The following is a 22224-nucleotide window of genomic DNA, read 5'->3' on the forward strand; positions in this document are numbered from 1 at the left end:
ACCTACGTGTTCCGGGGGGAACATATAACATGCTTTGATGATTCAGCATTACCACATATTTTAGGCACTGATTCAACCATAATTTTTGGATATTATTTGCATATGTGGCCAACCCTACATCATTGGATATTATTTTGATTTGGACTTTGATTTGAATTAATATATTGATTGCTTTTAAGAATTGGATTCAAATTTGGTATGAGTGGGACATCATGTAATCCGTTTGTACACAACTTATTCCTATTACCCTGCCAATTTTGGGATGAAGATGAGGCTATCATAGTTTATTGTGTCAATGGGTTTGGTTTGGTTTGGACTCAGGTGAAACCAGATCCAAACTTGATTTGAGATGATGATACTTAGTTCGGCTTCGAGTCTTATCGAACCCATCGTAAGAGAAACCATATCCGGATCCTATAAGGATTATATGAACCAAACCTGGTAAAATATTATTTTTTATTATTTTTACATTAAAAAATTGCAGATCTTAATTTGAACTCGGGTCAGGCCTGTGTCTGGTATGCAATTTCACAAACCATACCCGACTCTATATATTAATGGAGGCTTCAGGATAAACCCAGATTGTACTTGGGCCTTATTATTTATCACCCAACCCTTACCCTATAGGGTTTGGTACAGTTCGGGTCTGGGTCAAACCCGACCCATTGACACCAGTCAACATAGTGCCAAATATCCACGATTTTTTTTAATAAAGTGATATTTTGTTAGGTGTTTAAAACTACAAATATCCATAGACGTAAATTCTCATATCGTACGTACAAAATTATTTATGTTATTTATTTACAAACGTTTTATTTAAGTTTTAATAAAATTATTGCCAATATCTTGCTGACAAAACACAAAACGAAGTCAAAATTCAACAAGAAAAATGATCGTCGTCTAAGAATGTCAACCGATCGGATTTGATTGGGTATCCTACTGCATATAACTCCATTTAGTAAGATTTGGTAAGCCAAAATCGCATCCGATTGTAACTGAACGCAGATGTGGTTTTGATTTTTTGCTAGTAAATCCAATGGATATCCAAATTTGATCATATTCTAAACCAAAACCGTTTAGCCAACATCAGATTGGTTGGATCCAGCATTAGCCACATCTGACTCGAATCCGAACCCTGTTTTAACAGGCATAAACTATATCACAGGAACACGTTATTTTGGTGACGTGTCTCTTGTGTCACCAGCAGACACGTGGATATGGATAATGACATGTATGGGGCAATATTTTAAAATTTTAAAAGTTTTTAAGCATTATAATTTCAATAAAAATGTATTTTATAATATTACAATTAAAAAAATTACTTTTTCTGTTGATAAAAAATAAAAATTTCCGTGTCCTCGAGAACACTTTTCAAAAATTTTCGAACTTTCGAGTCGAACCCCGCATAGCGCGTTCTCGTGTCTTTGTGATATTGCGTAAATCTCAATTTCCCCCCACTTTAAACTTCTGTTCACTGATATGGGAACCACCCCAAATTCTGAGACAATCAAGAGTTGGAATCACCCAAGCTGTTGTTTAATCATCCCCGACTCCAACGCGTTTTCCTGTCGTTGACGTCGCGCACCGCCACCCCTTCCTCCTCATCGGTTTCACGCCGCCCTCTCTCTTTGTGTGTGGAAGGGGCGCGCCATCATCTCCATGCCGTCGACCCATCTCTCCCATCCAAATCGCAAGGTATCAAACGGCAAATTCATCTTTCTTTGGCATTTTTCTTCTTTCTAAGCCTGAATCCCTCTCTCTCTCTCTCTGTGGATTATATGGTGGGAATTTGAAGGCGGAAGATTTCCAATGTGTTTTTCTTTGCAAAAAATGAGGTTGTCAATTCAAGAACTTGCAATACCAGTTTCAAGGGTATTTAGAAATAGATACTGGAAATAGCGCCTCGTGTACCCATTTTTATTTATTTATTTTTGGAGTATATTTATGCTCTTGCCTATGATCATCGTTTGAATAGTTCGATTTTTTATGAACCTGTGGAATATTTAGATTGTGACAATGACAATAAATATAATTGAAAAAATCCGCAGAAAATTCAGATTAGGATATTTTTTTTTATGAACATCGTATCTGAGAGCGCTATCTGAATTTCTGGTTTCTAGATCACCATATATAATAACGTGTCGCGTATCAGGTTTTCCAGTTTGCTGTTTTAGTTTTCAATTAAGAAAATTATAGTTGATGTCTTGGCAAAACATGGGAGTCATTATCATGCTTGAGTATGATATCAAGTCCTTGATCTGAGCAAATCTCAGACCACACATAAAGCATTACCGTGTTCTATGGTTCCTATTAGAAGGGAACTGGGGTTGATTTATTTTAGTGGAATCCAGGCGTAAGCTATAGCCTATAAATGATACATCATTTTTTATATAACGAATGTTTTTTTTAAGTCATTTTAGGTAATCCATTTAAAACATTACATCAAGGTAAACATTCTGAAGATTTGCTACCCTTTTTTCATATAACTTGAATATTTGTTATACAAAATGTTATCCATTATTCACTATCCATTTTCGTTAATGATTTTTGTTTGAATTTAATATGTTTATGCTAATTATCATCTTTATATCTAGTACACATGATAAACTCCTATATAGCTATATCGTGATTATTTTTTTGGATTATACACTTTTCTAAAGAATAAAGCTTACGATGCAATAGGACTAGATGTGGTATGACAACTAACTACTTGTACATCTGAATCCTGAAAATCTTCCTAAATTTACGTCAAATATTTCCTAGGTACTTCTTGCTTCCTAATTCACATAGGCCTAAAGTCCCTAGTTTTTTGGTTTCGCTTCTCATATCAGTTATCATTTTTTGCTTCCTACTTTGGCAACCTTGGAGAAACTGTTACACCATCCTATCCAAGGCAGATCAGTCTCTAGCATTGAACTCTTGATATTAGATTTCTTATCCTCAAAATATTTCTGAGCCATCCAAACCAAGAAAACAAAAATCCCCATCATTTTCAGACAAACTTCACCTTTCTCCCAAAGTGCTAAACCATGATGCTAAAGTGAGACCTGTTGAATTGCATGACGTTGAAACCTGTCCATCAGCTCTAGCTTGGCTGATTTGAATAAATATCAAAATACAGTTATCACCAGAAAATATGATGTGATGACTCAACTCACATGAACACATGATGTGTGTACTAGCAGGATGACAACCTCTCTTTTGTATATTCCCTCATTGGTGCCTGATCTAACGAAGTCGGTCAAGTGAACACCTCGGTTCTAATAGGTCCCAACTCCAAATAGCTTTCATTGGAAATGGCATAACACACACTCCAAAAAGGACCTGTGACAAGGTTTCATAGTGAATACTGAGTTGTTAGTACCATAGTCACAAATAGTGGTGAGAAATTGAATTTCTCTCAAAAAAACATGAAAAATATACTTCTCGACCTTTTCCCATTTTATACGTGATATATTGAAAATATCAGTATTATTTAATATCTCGCGATTATATCACACATTTTTCAATAAGTTGTGATATAATCACACTTTAATTTTGACACCAATGGGCTCACAACCCAGCCTGATTGGTTCTTTTAGTATGTGAAGTTTAAAACTTTTGAGGCATTTTTATAGACGTGTAGGGAGGATTCTCCTCCCTGTACTATCAATATGGGTCTATTCCCAAAACCTGCAAAAGATAAGCATGTCAGTAACAACTAACAACTTAAGGCAAGTCACAAAAATATGCACAAAATGTATCATCCCTCCTTCCCAACAGAAAATGAGCCTTCGCACCCATTGCAACCAACCTCCAACTTGTGGTCTCTCTCTCTCTGGTATCAGGAGGGTTCTTCCTCCTCTCTCTAGGTCTCTATAGAACAGGGTAGGAAACCCACCTTAGCCAGAGGGGTACCAGCCGGAGGACGTGATGGTGTCGGCCGGAGCCACCAGCTGGATGTGATTCAGTACAATAGAAGGCTTGTCCAATGCGTCTTGGTGTTTCACATGCATAGCATCTTATACCCACCTTGCAGCACCATTATGCACAACCACCTTCATCCTTCTTCATGCACTAAAATTGCCAACACAAAGCCATCCATGTTCATGCACACAAGCTAGGACTAATGCTAAAACCCAAGTTTTTCTTTTGCACAACCTGCAGCGCCGTCATTTTTCTTGTGCAAGCACAAATCAAGTGTTAGCCATTCTCCTTTACTTTCGCAGCCACAAAAGGTTTTTATGAAACTCATGGATTTTCATATAAGGCTGCACTCAATCCTCAAACAACATGACAGAAAAAAGCAAGGTTTTAAAACCCAGTGACTCGGGACTCGACTCGTGACTCGGTGGGTCAACTTGGTGACTCAGACCGGGTTTTGTTAACTTTTGATTTTAAAAGAAAAACAATATATAAATTGTCATTTAAACATATAAAGGTTTGTAGAATGACTTAATATGGCATGCAGAAAGGACATATGGACAAATATGTGCCCTGATACAATGATATTCATTTTATAACCTCTACATAAGGCACATCATGGAATAGATAATCATTAAGTCCATTTCTTAGCCACATTCTGGAAATGTACTTTGAATAGCAAAGGAATAGGTAAGGAGGCAATTCTAGTTTTCTATTTCTTTGCCATAACTGTAATCAACATGGCACTCCATTTTTCCCACTTGCTAACGTTCCAAGAGACAGTATCACTACTGTCCAAATGTCTGTAAGAATATAAAAACAATTGCAAAGAGCTATAGAGGTTTGCTTGAATTTGATATCTATACAAGCACTTTGACTAATTCATGACTTGAATTAGAGGATGTGGTCACCATGAGTTCAGTCTGCTACTACCTACGGTTCCTAAAATGGCCAATCATATATGCTGCTTGTTTTAAAAGTTTCAATTCTCTCTCTAACAAATCCATCAATGTAAAATAGGGATATATGTGCATATTGAAAGTTTACAGTATGCCCAATAACAACATAAATAAGCAATTTTCTCATGTATGAAAACTATGCAGGAAATATATTAATAGCACAACTATAAAAAGACTACTAATATTTGAATCTGTACAATGCTTGTTCACATAACAAATGGATGATGAAACCTAAATGTGACTTCCTATAGGCACATTTGACCCTCCATATATAGTGAGAATCATTTCTTTAAAATATTTTGCTAGAATAAGTTGATAGCACCGGGTGAACAGTAGTTCCAACAACATGGCGATTTTATTCTATGGATTTAAATGATTTTTATTTTCTTTTTTATACAAAATCTGGGGGTAACCCTTGTTAAAATATATGTACTTATATATTTTGAAACTGTAATTTGAAACTCAAAAATCAAATTTCAAATTTCAAACATCCCAGAACTCGCCCGAGTCAGGCCGAGCCAAGCCAGAGTCTTGGCAAACCGAGTTTGCCTTGCCGGGTTGACTCGCTGGAGGGCCGAGCCGAGCCGAGTCAACGAGTTGACTTGGTGAGTTTTAAAACCTTGGAAAAAAGGGAATGGGTTCACTGACCTCCCGGTTCTATCGGAAACAAATATTAATAAGTTGTTAATTTTTACTTATAAATGATGTTCATTAAATTTGTCTTTTGGAAGTCTAAAATAATGTGATTACATTTTTGTTATTTTTTCTTTTTTCTATTTTCTTTTTTAATTTTACTGAAAATTTCCCGAGATTTATCCAAGATTTTTTTTTCAAAATCTCCCGAGACTTTCCCTTGCCGAGAAATTCCTAAGAATGATATTTGTGACTATGGTTAGTACTTCTCCATGTATGTTTATCTTCTTGCCAGTTCACCATCCAGCTAACCAAAATGTTCAGGCTATCCGTTGTATGATTTCAAGGGCTGTCTGATCTCCTTGGAAAGAGAGATGTGTCAACTACTGATATCCATCCACCAAATCCTTAACTGAACATGATTTGTTCTTTGTCAGCAGAAAAGAGTGGAAAACTTATGACACAGTGAATGAAAAGTACACGATCTATCCCTCCAAAGGGGAAGAGAAATGATGCTTACCATGTTTGATCGAAAACTTTGTTTGAGGTTCTTGACCACCTTATCCAATGCTTGCAAATATCTGCCATTTCTCCATATATATTTTTCTTTAAACAAGTTTTGACCACCAGCATTTGACCTGAAAAATCAGCGAACACTATTTTGGATATTAGTGCCCTGTTATCATATCCAATGATAGATTCTCCCTGTTCTACAAAAAGGAATAAATGTGTTTCATTGTCTTCTACTGGAAGGTGTTTGAACTGACATAGCTTCAAGCAAATCCCTGTAAAAACATTTGAACTAAATTTTGAAAAGATGAGTGACAATTCTGCTGTTGCTGAAAACAGTATGTTGTTACCATTTCATGGAAGACAGAGTTATCTAACCCTTGTATATGATAAAGAATCTTCCTGCTATTCTTCAAATTCTGTTAGCGGTGGTCCCTTGCATCTTGCTTGGTGATAGTCTGATGTCTTTTTGAGTTTATAGCATTACATTGCCAATAGCAGTTCTTTTTATTGCATTTGTATATAAAGAATGAACACTTATCTTGTTTTCTTGATGTAACTATTCTTGCAGGACTTTCTTTTTTCGTTTGGATATCTCTTTGCAATACAAGCCTTGTAATCAGGCATGATCTTTAACAAGTACTGGGGACATTCACAAAAGTAATTTTTAGCATGTTTCCATAATCTTGTGGGTTGCTGACCAAGGATGAAGCGTTATGTTTACATCAATGATAATGAACTTTCTCCTGACACTTTTTGTGACAACTGTGTCTCAAACCGCAAGTATACTGTATTTAATTTTCTTCCAAAGAATCTGTGGGAGCAATTCAGGTACTTTGAAGATCATTGCTTTTGCAGTTCATGTTCCTCACATTTATGAAGATCTCCTTGATGATCTATTTCTAATTTTCTATGCTCATCTTGTAAAGGAATTTCAAATTTGTGTGTTTCTGCCATACATACATATACATATATGTATATACACGACACACGTATACATATATTACCAAATTGACCTATTCAATTTAGTATAGAATTTTGAACTACATCAATTTGATTTGGTACCTCTGTTTATCTTTTGCTACTTTGACATCTTCAGTTAGATGCCAGAAATACTTATGTGCGCCAAGTAGACCAATTCATTTAGTATAAGATTTTGAACAATTTGAACAGTTGAACCTGATCACTGCATGATAATGTCATACCACTCTGTGTTGCCTTTTAACGTTCTTATATTTCCAGAATGCTTATTGTGCCGGATAATGAAACATTATGGTTAGATGTATAGGAGGGGGTTGCCTTTAGATCTTTTAGTATAGTGCAGTTATCTCTGAAATTGTTCATTTCATGTCTTGCTAGATAATAAATATGGTCAGAACTCAGAAGATACATCATTTTGCTAATTTTCAGTTGATTTATTTCTAAACATTCATGTGGTTGGCTTTGATGTTTTATCAAATTTTTAACCTTTTTGGTGTAATAGAATGCCAGAATAGCTCTCTTAACGATTTAATGTAATATTAGTTTTTGGCTAATTATCCTTTTGTCTGCTTTTGCAGTCGGTTCATGAACAAGTACTTCTTACTGATTGCATGCCTCCAACTCTGGCCACTTATTACCCCTGTTAATCCTGCAAGTACATGGGGACCACTTATCTTCATATTTGCAGTGTCTGCTACAAAAGAGGCCTGGGATGATTACAATAGATATCTCTCTGACAAGAAGGCAAATGAGAAAGAAGTATGGGTTGTGCGCCAGGGGATCAAGAAGCATGTATGGAAATCCTTCAGTAACTTGCTGATACATGATTTGTAACAAGAGAAGCCCTAGCGTTCACAGGCTGAAAATGCATGGTTTTTCTATTTGTTTTGATTTGTTGGCATCTGATCTGCAATTTCTTTCCGAGTTTATGTTTCTTGGTAAAAGTAATCTACAAGCTTATTTTCTAAGGCAACCACGCTTGGTTTTTCCTATACCAGTTTGGCTTTGTAGATTGTGCAATTTATTTTCATGCAAGTAATGTAATTTGACAGGTGTTCAATTTTCTCTTATTCTTCTCTTAGTTTCATGTTTAAGGTCTTCTTTTGCAACTGCTTACCATATCAGACAACTCCTTAGCTGTCATGTTTGTAAAAAGACGAAAGCACCTTCAAGAAAAATTTACATAATTTTGTGTTTCCTGCTCTTTAACCTTATTGTTGCTTTTTAATACCATTTGTCAACTGATGATTATTTCTTCTTTTATGGATTTTCTTTTTACGCCATTTTTCTCAAATGAATTCTACAAGGGGCTTAAATCAAACATTTTCTGCTTTTGCTTCATAGACCATTAGATACCGTTTGTTTCTCAAAATATACCAAAATTCAAACTTATCAGACATTTTCTTCTTACTTTTGCTTCGTAGACCATTAGATACTGTTTGTTTCTCAAAATATACCAAAATTCAAACTTATCATGAAAATAAACATGACATCACCGCCGAAACCCCCCTTCCTCCTGCCTTCCTCTGCTCTTCCTGTCTCTCCCCTCTTGCTCGCCAGACCTTCGCCGGATCCCCCTTTGCCGGAGGCCCTGCTCTACACCGGAACCCCCTCCCGGCGTTCTTCTTTCTCCCTTTTTCTCTCGTCGGCGCACTAGGTCTCGACACACCTCGCCGGGACCGCCTTGCCGGTGCAGCCCAACACCCTCTCGTCTCCTTCTCTGTAAGTATCCCCCTCTCTCTCTCGCCCTCCTGCCCCCTCTCTCTGTTAACACTCGGCAGGAGGGCGCTGCCCCTCCTGCCCTCTCTCGTCCCTCGTCTTCTCCCTCTACGAATCTCCCTCTCCCTCCTGCCCTCTCTCGTCCCTCAGCTTCTCCCTCTACGAATCTCCCCCTTTCTATTTTTCGGTGGCTGCCAATGGCAGCCACTGCAACGACAACAGGGAGTTGCCATTGTTGTCCACTGCCGTCGACACTGGCGTAGCTGGGGGTGGGGAAGGGCAGAGCCCTTCCCTCCTTTTTGATTTTAGGATTTTTTTATTGGCTACATCAATGGTGGTGGCCGGTTGTCTTGAACCCGAGCCAGGCTTGGGTTTTGTCCTCTCTCTCACGCCATCAGAGGCTGTTCACCTTTGAGACCTAATGTGGTTATGAGTACGACCGGGCGTGGGCGGCACTCGGTTCCCCTCTTGCCCAGGAACTGAGCATGGCTTGGTTTCTTTCCATCTTGGGCAGCAGAACCGAGCCTGGCTTGGCTCGGCTGTGGGTTGGCCAGTGCCTACGACAGTGACCTAGCCACGCTGGGTAAGCCTGACCGAGTTGAGCTCGGTCAATATTGAGCCCAGCTCGGTCCTCGCCTTCAACTTGGTCCCTTTGTGGGCTTGTTCGGGCTCGATACGGTCGAGCCCTGTTGGGTTTCTAGTTGGCCGGGTGGGGCTCGACTGTGTCAAGCCCACCTACCCTTTTTGGCCGCCAGCTCGAGTGGGCTGGGTCAGGCGGTCAGGCTCGACTCAGTCGAGCCTGCTAGAGCCAGGGCACACCCAGGGTCTTAAGTGTAATGAAAAGAGGCGGAAGCACCAATAGAGCGAAAGACACTCTTTAAGAGTGACCACAAGAGCCAAGAACACAAGCACTAAAAGTGCACACACAAAACTCTCAAAAGTAGAAAATGACTTAAAGTCATAAGTTGGATATTATTGAAGAAAGGAAAAGAAGGGTGAAAACCCAATACATTTACAAGGGGGAGCCTCCTCTATATATAGAGGAGGAGAGCATAAAGGGGGACCATAAAGGGGGCTCCCTTCTAGTCGTTGGGAGCCCCAACGGTCATAAATATGACTGTTGGGGCCCCAACGACTAGATAGGTGGGGCCCCTTATGGTCCTAAAATGTAGAAACTGAAAAAGTAAAAAGGAAAAAGAAAAAGGGGAAAAAGAAAGAAAGAAAAAGTAAAAAAAGAAAAGGTACAAGTGGAATTACCAAAACACCCCTATCGGGTTTTTGGTTTATACAAAACAGAAAATATATTATGTATATATACATATATACGTATATATACTTATATATATACGAATGTATATATATAAGTATATGTATATATATATATATTTATATATACATAATTTAACACTTAAGTTGGCCCCGAGCTTGGCCTATTTTTGGAGAGATTGAGCCCAGGTCAGTTTGATATCCGATCTAGCTCGACCCTCTAGCTCAGTTAGACCCAGAGTTATCGGAAGCGCCTAGGCGCATGGGGAAGCACGCTTCCCCGAAGCGTGTTTCAGAAGCACGAAACGTTGCGCTTTCGAAACATGCAGGGAAGCACATTTTTTTTTGGAAGCGCGCTTTCCCCACGCTTCCCCCCTGCTTCCGGTTCGCTTCTTAGGTCGCTACCGAGACGGTTCGTAATTTTCTTCTAAGTCATCCCACGCTTCCCGCTTCCTAAATTTTTGAAAGTGCCTCGCTTCCCGCTCCCGCTTCTCGTATCGCTTCCCGCTTCCCCGATTGGTAACTTTGGTTAGACCCTTAGATATTACCGAGTCCGACTCGATTACGTCGAGCTCAGCTTGATCGGAGGCCCCGGGTTCGGCCCTTGTGTTTGCAGAGACCAACCTGGCTCTTTCATCTGTCCCCCTCCCTTTTGGTTCTGATTCTGACTCGGTTTGACTAAGCCCATTTAGTCGTGATTTACGTTCCACATAAACCGAGTCAAAGCCCGATTTTCTCGAAATCGAGCTTGACTTGGCTCATCTTTATTAAGTTCATCTCGATTTTCCCCCAAACCGAGCCAAGCCAAGCTCGGGTCATTATTCCAAATGAACCCGGTTCGGTTCAATTGGCTCGAACTAGGTTTGGGTTCAACCCTTACGACACAAACATTGCTTACTGTTATTAAATTAAGTTTATTAGCATCGTTCTTTTGCATATCTTTTAGCGCACCACATCGGTGCAACAGACGAGCCACGCTTACCAAGGCACAAGCCTTTAAAAACCTACGCTCGGAATCATCGGCGAGTTCGACCATCTCTAAGGTAGGGAAAAGTTGCATAAGAAAACAAATGAGAGAATACTTCTAACTATACATTATATATATATATATATATATATTTATTTATTTATATGTTTTTAACTCAAGGACACAATTTTGCGTATTTTTATCCATTTAAAATTATGTCATTTACTTTGCCGCCGTGCTGTTACGTGCATATGCTACTGCTTTTGCAATTTATTTACTCGATGTACAATTTCGTATATCGTGCATCGCTTACGTAGTTTATTTAGCCGATGTACGATTTCGTACATCGTGCATTGCTTACGCAATTTGTTTGGTCGATGTATGGTTTCGTGCATCGTGCATTGCGTATGCAATTTATTTGGTCGATGTACAGTTTCGTGCATTGCTTACGCAATTTATTTAGCCGATGTACGGTTTCGTATATCGTGTATCGCTTACGCAATTTATTTAGCTTGATGTGTGGTTTCACACATCGAATGTTGATTTATGTTATTTACTTTGCCGTTGTGCTGTAATGTGCACAAGCTTATGCTTTGATATATATATGTATTCTATATACGTATACATATATAACTTTATAACGTATGCAGTTTTGCGTACTCTTGCCTAATTTACGTTATGCTTGCTTCCAAAGACTCGAATTTGCGCAATCTGTCCAAGTCTTTATTTTAAAAAAAAGGGGTTTCATATGCAAGTTTTCAAACTCGTTTTAGTTACGGTCTGGAAAGGCAAAGAAACAAGTATTTGACGTTTGCATATTCGCAACCGAGTCTTTCCCTCAAAACTGCGTAAAGGAAAGACGTCGACTACGTAGCCCTAAGTGGTATGTACGTCTGGTCCATCTTTTTTTGGTATCCGAAATAACTCAGATATTCTTCGCTCTAAAGTATGAGACTTTGGAAATTTTTAAATAAATGTTGGGGTTTCTTTCGAAGAAACTGAGATCCCTCATTGTAGTGGTACTATTAGACATGCACAACATGTTAGTACTACTATGATTGGATGAGAGGTTTATGGTAACCTCGTAGCGTAAAAATATATGATGATTAAAAAAAATCACATAAATGGTGACGATCGCTTTCACATGCAAGATGCTCGATTTGGTTTGAAAGACTAGATCATGTAGAATGAGTCATCAGTTAAAATAGAACTTGACATACCCATTCATCTCTTTGGTTCCATTAAAGAAGATGATGAAATGATACTAAAACTCTGATGGATAGGTTGTTAACGACTACGCTCCTCGAGTAGCAATTGACTCGGTGACTCCGGTTATCGGAGTCACGGGACGGGGCTACCAAAAATTATCCTAGGTCGTAGATCTAATGGATTTCTGTAGAAGTTGGATACATCTTTTGCCACGAATGCCTCTGAGGAATTCTCTCTCGGTCACTGGCCGTCCTCATAGGAACAAACTCAGCTAGTTGTTCGAGGTATCAAAATACATAGAATAACAAACCCTCGGGTAGTCTCAGTTGTTTCTACGTTTCTCTTGTGCGTACCCTCAGGACAATTAATATCGAAATAAAATTATCATGCTCATTTTACTTATTCTGAATTGCACATCACGAAAGAAACAACACATATGTTACTCTTGTTCTGAATTTTGATATCTATGCACCTATCATATTTTTATAAGTCTGATTCGTTTTATGGGGTACAAGTGATGATTAGGTCTGTACAACAGGCGATGGCGTGATAACGTGATGATATCAAGATCTCACTTTTTCTCTGACGTTTCATTCCTGAGTACTTTTTTTATAATTTTGCATTAGGGTTTCCTTTGAAAATTCCTCTTTTGTATAAACCCTAAATTATTAAAAACCTCGTTTTGAATCTATATGGTTTCAATGATTGTACGGAGATACAAATCCGTTGTGTAAAAGAAAGTTCGCCTATAATGTGCCCAAGGTCTGTTGACTTGTTATTTCAAACACCATTTTTCGCTGAACTGCTATTTTAAACTATAAAAAAGGAATGATTACAAAGCTTTCAATTTTTTTCTAAAAAGCTACAAGTTCGAGATTTTTAAATGTTGAAAGCATAGCTTCCTTTCTTCTAAGAATTCAATATTTCAGATAATTTGTGTTAATTAATGTAACGCCCCAAAAATCCAGACTTGTAACTTTTTAGAAAAGTTTAGAAAGCTTTGAAATCATACAATAATCAGAGTTTAAATAATACTTCAGCGGAAAATGATATTTTTAAAACCACAAGTCAATGGATCTTGAGCACATTACAGCGTAAACTTTCCTTTTGTCAAATCCCGCACAACCATTGAAATCAAATGGTTTAGAAACAGAGTTTCAATAATTGAGAATTCGTTTGTTGAAACCAAGAAGAAGCTTACTAAAACAGTTTTATTAACTCACGGTTTAATAAAAGAGAAATTTTGAAACACACTTTATACCAAATTTACCAACATGTCCTCAGGAGCGAAACGTCAGGGAAATAGCTCTATCTTGATCTCATCACGCCATCATGCCATCGCGACTGCATTACCTATCCATTACCTGCCCATAAAATGGGTCAATTTCACTAAAAACTGGTAGGTGCACAGACATGACAATATTGAACATAATTAAGCAGAATAATTTAATATGTCAAGTAGACAGACAATTATATAGCAATTTAATTTCAACAGATTCACAGAGCAACTATCATGAACACAATGTTAAAATTATTACAAGCATTTTACTGGCGCAAGTAGGCTAACTATTACAAGCAAAGCACTGCACAAGAAAGTTAACTAGCAAAATACAATGCTTCATCAACCACACACACAATTCCATAAGTATTGAACCTGTTGTACCATATAACTTTCATACGTGCATAACTGAACACATTGTGTGATCGGATTTAAATTATGTTTCGATATTAACTGGCCAAGCGGGTACGCACAAGGCACGACTCTAGAAACAACCTAGACTGATCCAGGGGTTTATTATGTCCATCGAAGTTTTGTACCTTCTTGTCCTCTCTCCTGACAGGAGTCAGCGATTCGAATGAGTACATCAGGGGTAGTTAACTGAAGACTCATTCTACATACTCTAGTCTTTCGACCAACTCGAGTATCTTGCCGGTGAAGGCGAAAACATCACTTATTAGGTGATCACAACATTTTGTTATTTGCACCCATCGAGATTGCCACAACCTACTCATCCAATCATCGCAACGTAAGAAGACGTACTTGTCAAAAAGTACGATCGTACTTGTCAAAAGTACGACTACGATGAAAGGGAAATGGTTTCACAAAAGAAACCCCAATAGATATTATCTGCAAAAGAATTAATACAACACAGCCTGGCAAGATAAGTCTTGAATTCACTTCAACAACATTTTTCATATTTCATGATGCAAGGTCATCTCGGATCTCTCGTCCGATCAACAAAGTACTTAACATATTGTGCATGTCTTAAAAGCACGCTATATCGAACAAGGGAGGTCTGTGGGCTTCTCAAAAAGAATACCCAACACACAACTTCATAACAATTCAAAGGATATAGGAGTGCTCATTTGGCACGATTCATCCTTAAAAGCCATAATGCCACAATAAGTCATTCACACAAGACACAACACTATCGATCTTATATCCAAAATTTATCTTAGTATCGGCATGTGACACTAGATTGATAAATAAAGAATGGGTCCTTCAACAGAACCCCACTCATTCATATGCTCATGCCCCTGATCAGGGTTATTCGAATTGAGCCGCAACTTGAATCAAGGTTATAAAACATTTCTCCCAAGTGTGTGGACTTGGGAGGGGCCAAATGTGACTTCGCAATCCTGCAAGACTTAATCATACTTTGCAAAAGTTGTGCATTTTGAAGAGTACCAAGTTCGCAGAAGGAAACTCGTTTTTAGAGAACTGAAATGCACAAGCACAACTTCTAGTGTTTTGAAAACAAGTGAAATCAGGATAGACGCAAGACTACATTTATGTAAGTACATATTTACCATAGGTGTGAGCATATGCAGATTATAACATGACAACAAGCGACTCTCGACTTGCAATGCCACACACCGAGCGAAAATACATAAGTAACACACGAGGTACCAAAACCATACCTTGACCACTTAGATAGGCAAACACATAAGGTCATGAGTAATACACGAGACACAAAGTCGTACCTTACTCAAAGGAACCGTGCAGGCAAAAATGGATGCAAGCAAACAAGGGCATATGTATTTCAAGAAATACGAAACCACACCTCAACTCATAATCAACTTATGCAAAATAATGATCAAAGAATGAAATTGTACATCGACCCATAGGAACGAACATGCAAGCATATATGCAAGCAATTAAGGGCATAAGTATTGCAAAAAGTACGAAACCACCTTCAACCACATAAGCAAATACGCAAATTAATACTCAAAGAGTAAAATCATACATCGACTCATAAATATGCAGACAAGAAAATATGCAATGCAGAAGCAATATAAATCTAAGCATATCTAGCATGAGAATCTTAATTATTTCAACTTAAATACGTTCATCAATTGCCCTTTGTGCGACTTTACCCTACCTTGGGATGTCGTGCAGCTGTGTACGCCTACGCGTGAGGATAATATGAGGGTTGAGCCGCGGAGTACGATCGAGACCTGTTGCGTAAATCTGCAAGAGTGCAAAACATTTAATTAAGCTAATCTAATTAATGGTGCGACGAGGACATGGGTAGGTTTAGGCGACAGGGACGAGCCACTGCCGAAAACAGCAAGGCGGCAGGGGCCCTCGGCTCCTTCCGACAGAACAATAAAATAGCAGGGGCTTCGGCCCTTGCCTGACGAGGAAGCGAAGGGCAGGGACCTCTACCCCTGCCAAACAAGGTCACGCATGGCAGGGGCATCGGCCCCTACCTGACAAAACAGCTGACAGGGGCATCGGCCCCTGCCTCACGAAGGTAACAAGTGGCAGGGACACTGGTCCCTGCGTGCCAGCTCAGAATGGCAGGGGTTTCGGCCCCTGCCAGACAGAATAATGAAGGGCAGGGGTATCGGCCCCTACCCCGCAGAACAGAGAACGGCAGGGGCCTTGGCCCCCTTGCCTGAAGAACAGGATATGGCAGGGGCCTTGGCCCCTGCCTGACAAAAATAGGGAATGGCAGGGGCCCCAGTCCCTGCCTGACGAATCAAGGGACAGCAAGGGCCTCGGTCCCTGCCTGCAGAACCAACAAATGGCAGGGGCCTCGACCCCTGCCTGACAAATCCACGGAGCCGCAGGGGGTGACAAGCCCCCTGCGTGCCGAGAAACAAGAGGCAGCAGGGGGGATATCCCCTGCCCTCTCAGAAGCCAAGAGGCGGCAGGGGGTGAGCCCCTGCCAGCCCAGCAAAACAAAAGGGCGACAGGGGCATCGCCCCTGCCAGCCGGAAAAACAGGAAATGGCAGGGGCATTGCCCCTGCCCACCGGAGATTGAGAGGCGGCAGGGGGGCTAACCCCTGCCAGAGAGAGAGCTCGGGACGAGGGTGACAGGGGGCAACCGACCTCCCGTCGGTTTCCCTATCACCCACAGGGGTGAGGAGGTGTTCCAGGGGCCATTGGTCCCCTGCCGGCACGCCGACGAACCCCCACATGAGAGAAGGGGACGACAGGGGCCTTGTAGGCCCCCTGTCGGGTTTCCAATGGGCAAGGAGGAAGGTAAAGAGGGAGGAGACGACGTACCTAGGAGTGGTGGCCGGCGTCGGCGTGGGGCGCAGCAACGGCGGCGGTGGCGAGCGCAGAGGAGATCGAGGGCAGCGGCGTCGGGAGGAGAGGAGGAGGAGGAGAGAAGGGAGGTGTGCCTCCCCTCCCCTCATGCCCTTCTCTTAAAGACTCGGGGAAGGCGACAATCGGGGAAACCCTCAAGGGGTTTCCTTAATTGTCGAGGAGGGTGGAGCGGCGTGGGCAGGGCGCGGCGCACAGGGGAGAGGATTTGTTTTAACAAATCCTCCCTCTTTGTCGGGTTATGAAACCCTAATGAAGAGGGGCCTGGGTCGGGTCCGGACCCGACCCGGCCCGGGTCCATTTTTTTAGCGGGTTTTACAATTAATGATTATAAATTGAATCCCAATATATCACTACTATGCAACTGTTTAAAGCATAGTTTCTTTCTTCTAAGAGTAAAGACAGGTTAGATTTAAGCAGGTCTGATATTTGTTACATCTGATTTTCAAATCCCATGAAAACAAGATGACTGGATAAAGTGTAAAGAATGCAACGGAGTGATAGGTTAAGAAGACAAGAAAAGTCAAGATGACAAACAAGAGAACGGAGAAGACAAATATAAAATCAAGAAAGAACCAAATTGAATTTTAGAGAGTGAGAATGATCAGATGGGATTGCGTAGTATGGTACAGGATTAGTAATATACTCTTACAACTCAGTTTTACAACATAACAAATGTTACACATGAATGCAAAATGACCACTATACCCCTATTATGCCACTTCACATTGGTGATGAACCATCTAATAGGTGTAATGTATTGTCCTTTTTTTTATGAGAAGTCTATTATCCTATTTTGTGTTGTTTGCAGCCATATTTTTAAAAATGTATTTTTTGTTGGTGTTACATAATCTAGAATCCCTAATAGTTATCAGCTTTGTAAGATTCAAGCTCAAGATGTGTGCCCTGTTTTATAATGTTTGCAGCCATATTTTTCAAACTGTATCTTTAGTTGATGTTGCATAACCTATTAATTCTTGATTTTTCAGATTCAAGCTCAAGATGTTCATGTTGGCAACATTGTTTGGTTGCGTGAGAATGATGAAGTGCCATGTGATCTGGTTTTAATTGGAAGCTCTGACCCACAGGGGGTATGCTATGTTGAGGTAAACATAAGATGTCTGACTTTAATGCCTATCATTTGTCTTTGACATTACTGATTATCCAATATATATTAGTATAGTCTATTCTTAACACTTCCCCTTTTTTAATCTGTTGATCCATGGAATTCTTGCTGAGCTTTTATTGTTGAAATAAAATTATCGTTCTTATTGGTGATGATGTTTTTGTTAGAATATAATATAGTTTTCACGTTGTAGTTGTGAGATCAACAAAAATTGTCATGTAGTGTAACAAAGTAGTCGTTCCCTTTATAGGGCTGTATTATCTCATTCTTGAATGAAATACTATATTCATCCTCTTCCTCTCTTTTGACATCCTCTTGTTGAGTTTTCTTTCATGGTTCTTGATATGGTATCAGATCCATAGCTCAAGAGGGGACATTGTTGCTGAGTGAAAGAAGTTTGAAGGAGGTTCCATTGCGGCAAAATCCTCTTTGCATCAGAGTGACACAAAACCCGAGACACAACTGAAAGACAAACAAAAAAGAAACTAAAGCACAAACATAATTTATTTAACCAAAAAAGAAAATAACATATTTATACATGAACAAGAACACCAAAATGAACCTCACTACAAACCACTCAAACAACACCATATTTACATCCATGATCCATCCTCTCACTAAGACACACACATACACACCCTTTATATAAGAGAGAGAGAGAGAGAGAGAGAGAGGAGAGGACTAGACTAACGACTAGTTGGACCTCCCTCCAACTAGCTGTTAGGCATAGTCCTAACGACTAGCTTTATAATATGGTGTGTTTTTCCATGATTTATAACTTCAAAAATTATGAAATTTTGTCTAAGTATTCAATGAATATGATAAAAATCATGAAAAATATCCTTAAAAATACGTGACGTCAGTTGGGTCTGGGCGTGGCCTAGCCCACTGACAAGACCTAGTCGAGACAATTACTATTTGAGAATTTTTTTGTTTTTAACCTTTAAATTTGAGTGAAAATTGAGTGAAATTCAGGCAAAATTCAAAGGTGAAAATCAGGTAAGTATACCGTTAGATGCATCTCGTAATTCAGAGAACGTTGGTGCTTTGTTTTTATGAAATCGGGTTACGGTTGGCCCGAAAATTGCGTTTTTCAAAAATTACCCGTCTCTAGTTTTACCTTTTTCTGGATTGGATCAGATTGGATCCACTCCATTTGATCCAAGTTGATATGAATCCAGACCCAGTCCAGGATCCATATTGACTAGGATCTGGTTCAGGTTGGATCCATATGGATTTGGATCTTCGATCCAAAATTCATCCATGACAAATTTAAAACTATTTTAAATTTAAAGTTTAAAAACAACTTTAAAATAGAATAAGGACGAGGCAGAGTTCCACCTGAGGTAGAACTCTACCCCATATGGGCTTCTAGAACCCCCTTGGAATATTCCTTGAGAATATTAGTTTAAATAAAATAAAAGAGATAAGATCTAGATGGATAAGGATAGATGGATAAGGAAGGTAGAAGGTAGAACTCTACCTACATGAGAGGCCCTTAGAGGGGATGTCACCCCCTCTTTAGAAGACCTAAAAAAAAAAATTGAAAGGGGTCTAACTCGTCTCACTCTCTAAATCTTATTTTCTCTCTCTATATATAGAGAGAGAGAAAAAAGAGAGAAAGAAAAAAAGAGAAGAAGAAGAAGACGAAGAAGAAGAGGAAGGAGAGGAGGAAGCGATCCTTCTCACCGATCATTCGCTTGTTTTTTTCGATCTTTCTACACATCCAAACTGAGGTACGGGTTTCTCTCTAGTTTCGTACGGGAAGAAAGAGTTTAAAATCAGATTCGTGTAAAATTTTAGATGAGAAAATAAAATTTGATTCCAAAAACATTTTTAAACCTGTCATGATTCACGATTTCGTGTATTCTTGCTTTGATGTAACCATGCCAATGATTTTTCATATTTAAAGCATTTGTTCAACATCCATAGATTCACATATTATAGAAATACATGCAGTTGATTTTTTGCATCTAGTCTATTTGTGCTGAATATATATATATATATATATATATATATATAGAGAGAGAGAGAGAGAGAGAGAGAGAGAGAGAGAGAAAGAGAGAGAGAGAGAGAGAGAGAGAGAGAGAGAGAGAGAGAGAGAGAGAGATTTTGGCCCTATCGATTTTGGGCATATGCTGATTCTTTTTGTTTTAGGATTCTTATTCAAAAGAATATCAACATTTTTCTTTAGGAATCAATTTTAGTCCTGCTCAGGACTTGCCGATTCCATCATTATGACAGTCTGACCAGGTCTGCCCTGTATGCTTTATGGACAGACTGATCAGGCCTGCCGATCTGCCCATAAGTGATTTCTTATTAGGGCTGATCAGGTCAACACTGTTGTCGTGTGTGCATAGCCTGATCGGATCTGTTGTAAATCTTTTTTTATGATGATATCACACATGTTTGTAGACTGGCTTTGATTGGCTGTGATCAACATGCGTTTTTGTTAATTCTACAATGTTTTGATGACCTACTGTAGAAAATTTTTATTTGATGTATTTAAATTTGATTTTTTTATGAGATCCTGTCAGCTGTTATAAGTAAAGTCTATTTTCCTGTTACAAAACACATTGTTTTTGGGTGCTGATAAGGCCTGAAAATACATTGTTTTGGGTGTTGGTCAGACCCGAATACATGCTGTTTTGGGTGCTGATTAGACTCGAAAATACTTTGTTTTTGGGGTGCTGGTCAGACCCGAATACATGCTGTCCTGGAGTCTGATCAGACCTGAAAATGCATTGTTTTAGGTGTTGGTGAGATTAGAATATATGCGATTTCTGGGTGCTGATCAGACCTGATTTCACATGATTTCTAAGTGCTGATCAGACCCGATTTCACATGGTTTCTGGGTGTTGAACAGACCTGATTTTACATGATTTATGGGTGCTGATTGGTGTAAGTTTTATCAAATAGATTTTTAAAAGATATTTTTGATATAAAAACGGTTTATGCAAGCCAGACACCAAATAATAAAAACTGGCTCACACTAGGGTGGAGTCCGGGTCGAACTCAGGGAACGAGAGAAAACTTTGTATTCCACATAAATCTACTCTTTATTGCCTTAAAAATAAAAATAATTAATTAACTAATTGACTAAGCGGAGGGCTTAAACAAATAATAATTAGTTATAGGCCTTTTACGAATTCAAATTAATAAATTAAATAAACCTAATCTAAAAGAAAAAGAAAAAGAAAAAGAAAAAGAAAAAAAAAAAGAAAAAGAAAAAGAAAAAGAAAAAAAGGTGCTTGAGCTTTAGTCCCTTTTACGCTTTAGTTACTTAAGCTTTAGTCCCTTTTATGCTTTAGCTGCTTTCCTTTCTTCTGAGGGCTTTCTGAGGGGCTCAAAGGGACCTTTTTGGGGTCTTCAGAGGGCTTTTTGGGGGCTCGTTTGAGGGCTTATCGCACAATCAATCACCTTCCTGCAAAACACAAACACAAAACAAAAATAAAACAAAGTAAAACTAGACACAAATTCAATGTTAGTTTTATCAAAAATCACAAAAAAAAACAAGAATCTAACTAACATAAAACAAATTAACTATAGGTAACAAACTACTTAGACAAAATAACAAAACTAACTAACTAAATAACCAATAAAGAAACTAATTTATAATAAACTAATAACTAGCATGTAGCATTAAATGACAACATAAGCTAACTAACTAACAATAAAGAAAATACCATGCAACAATCAACTAACCACAAAAAGATAAAGTATGCTAATTGACTAAAAGAAATCAAGACTAACTACTTGTAATATCAAAAAAAAAAAAAAAAAAAATTTGGTTTGGGCTGGATCCGACCCGGACCCGACCCGGGCCACCGCCCCTCGCTGTCATTAAAAGACAGCGAGGCAGGCGGGAGGAGGGTTACGAAACCCCCCTCACCGCCACTCGCTCTCTGTCTCTCCGTTTCCCTCTCTCGCTCGTCCACGGTCACCGACGCCGGCGACCCCCGACAGCCGCCGCCACCGACATCGGCGACCCCCCCCCTTTTCCTTCCGGCGAGCTCCTCTTCGGCGAGTTCCTCCGAAAACCCCCTGGTACGCCATCGCTTCTTCTTTCTCCCTTTTTTTTCCCTCTCCGTCTCTTCTCTCTCTCTCCCTCATTTCTCTGTGTGGCCACGGGAGGGGTCAAACCCCCTCCCTTTGCCCCCTTTTAGCAGGGGAGGGGCACGACACCCCTCCCTGCTCTCCGTTTCGGTAGGGGAGGGGCCGAGCCCCTCCTCCCTGTTTTTTTTGTTACGGCAGGGGAGGGGCCGAGCCCCTCCTCCTTGCCCCTTTTTATTGTACCAGCAGGGGCCATCGGCCCCTGCCTTTTTATTATGCCAGCAGGGGCCATCGGCCCCTGCCTTTTTATTATGCCAGCAGGGGCCGATGGCCCTTGCC

General features: G+C 39.6%; 1 protein-coding gene across 2 annotated transcripts in view; it reads left to right on the forward strand.

Moving 5' to 3' along the window:
• Positions 1-1534: 1534 nt before the first annotated feature.
• LOC149834557 (phospholipid-transporting ATPase 2-like) overlaps positions 1535-22224 on the forward strand; it is a 220273-nt gene continuing 199583 nt past the window's right edge. For both annotated transcript variants that reach the window (XM_090011481.1, XM_090011482.1), the window contains exons 1-4: positions 1535-1695; positions 6577-6836; positions 7565-7778; positions 17696-17812. In XM_090011481.1, coding sequence (XP_089867607.1) covers positions 6712-6836; positions 7565-7778; positions 17696-17812 — 456 coding nt within the window. In that variant the 5' untranslated portion in view covers positions 1535-1695; positions 6577-6711. The remainder of the gene's footprint in view (positions 1696-6576; positions 6837-7564; positions 7779-17695; positions 17813-22224) is intronic.

The sequence above is a fragment of the Nuphar pumila genome, chromosome 6, assembly GCF_984573655.1.
Source record: "Nuphar pumila chromosome 6, dmNupPumi1.hap1.1, whole genome shotgun sequence".
Lineage (NCBI taxonomy): Eukaryota > Viridiplantae > Streptophyta > Magnoliopsida > Nymphaeales > Nymphaeaceae > Nuphar > Nuphar pumila.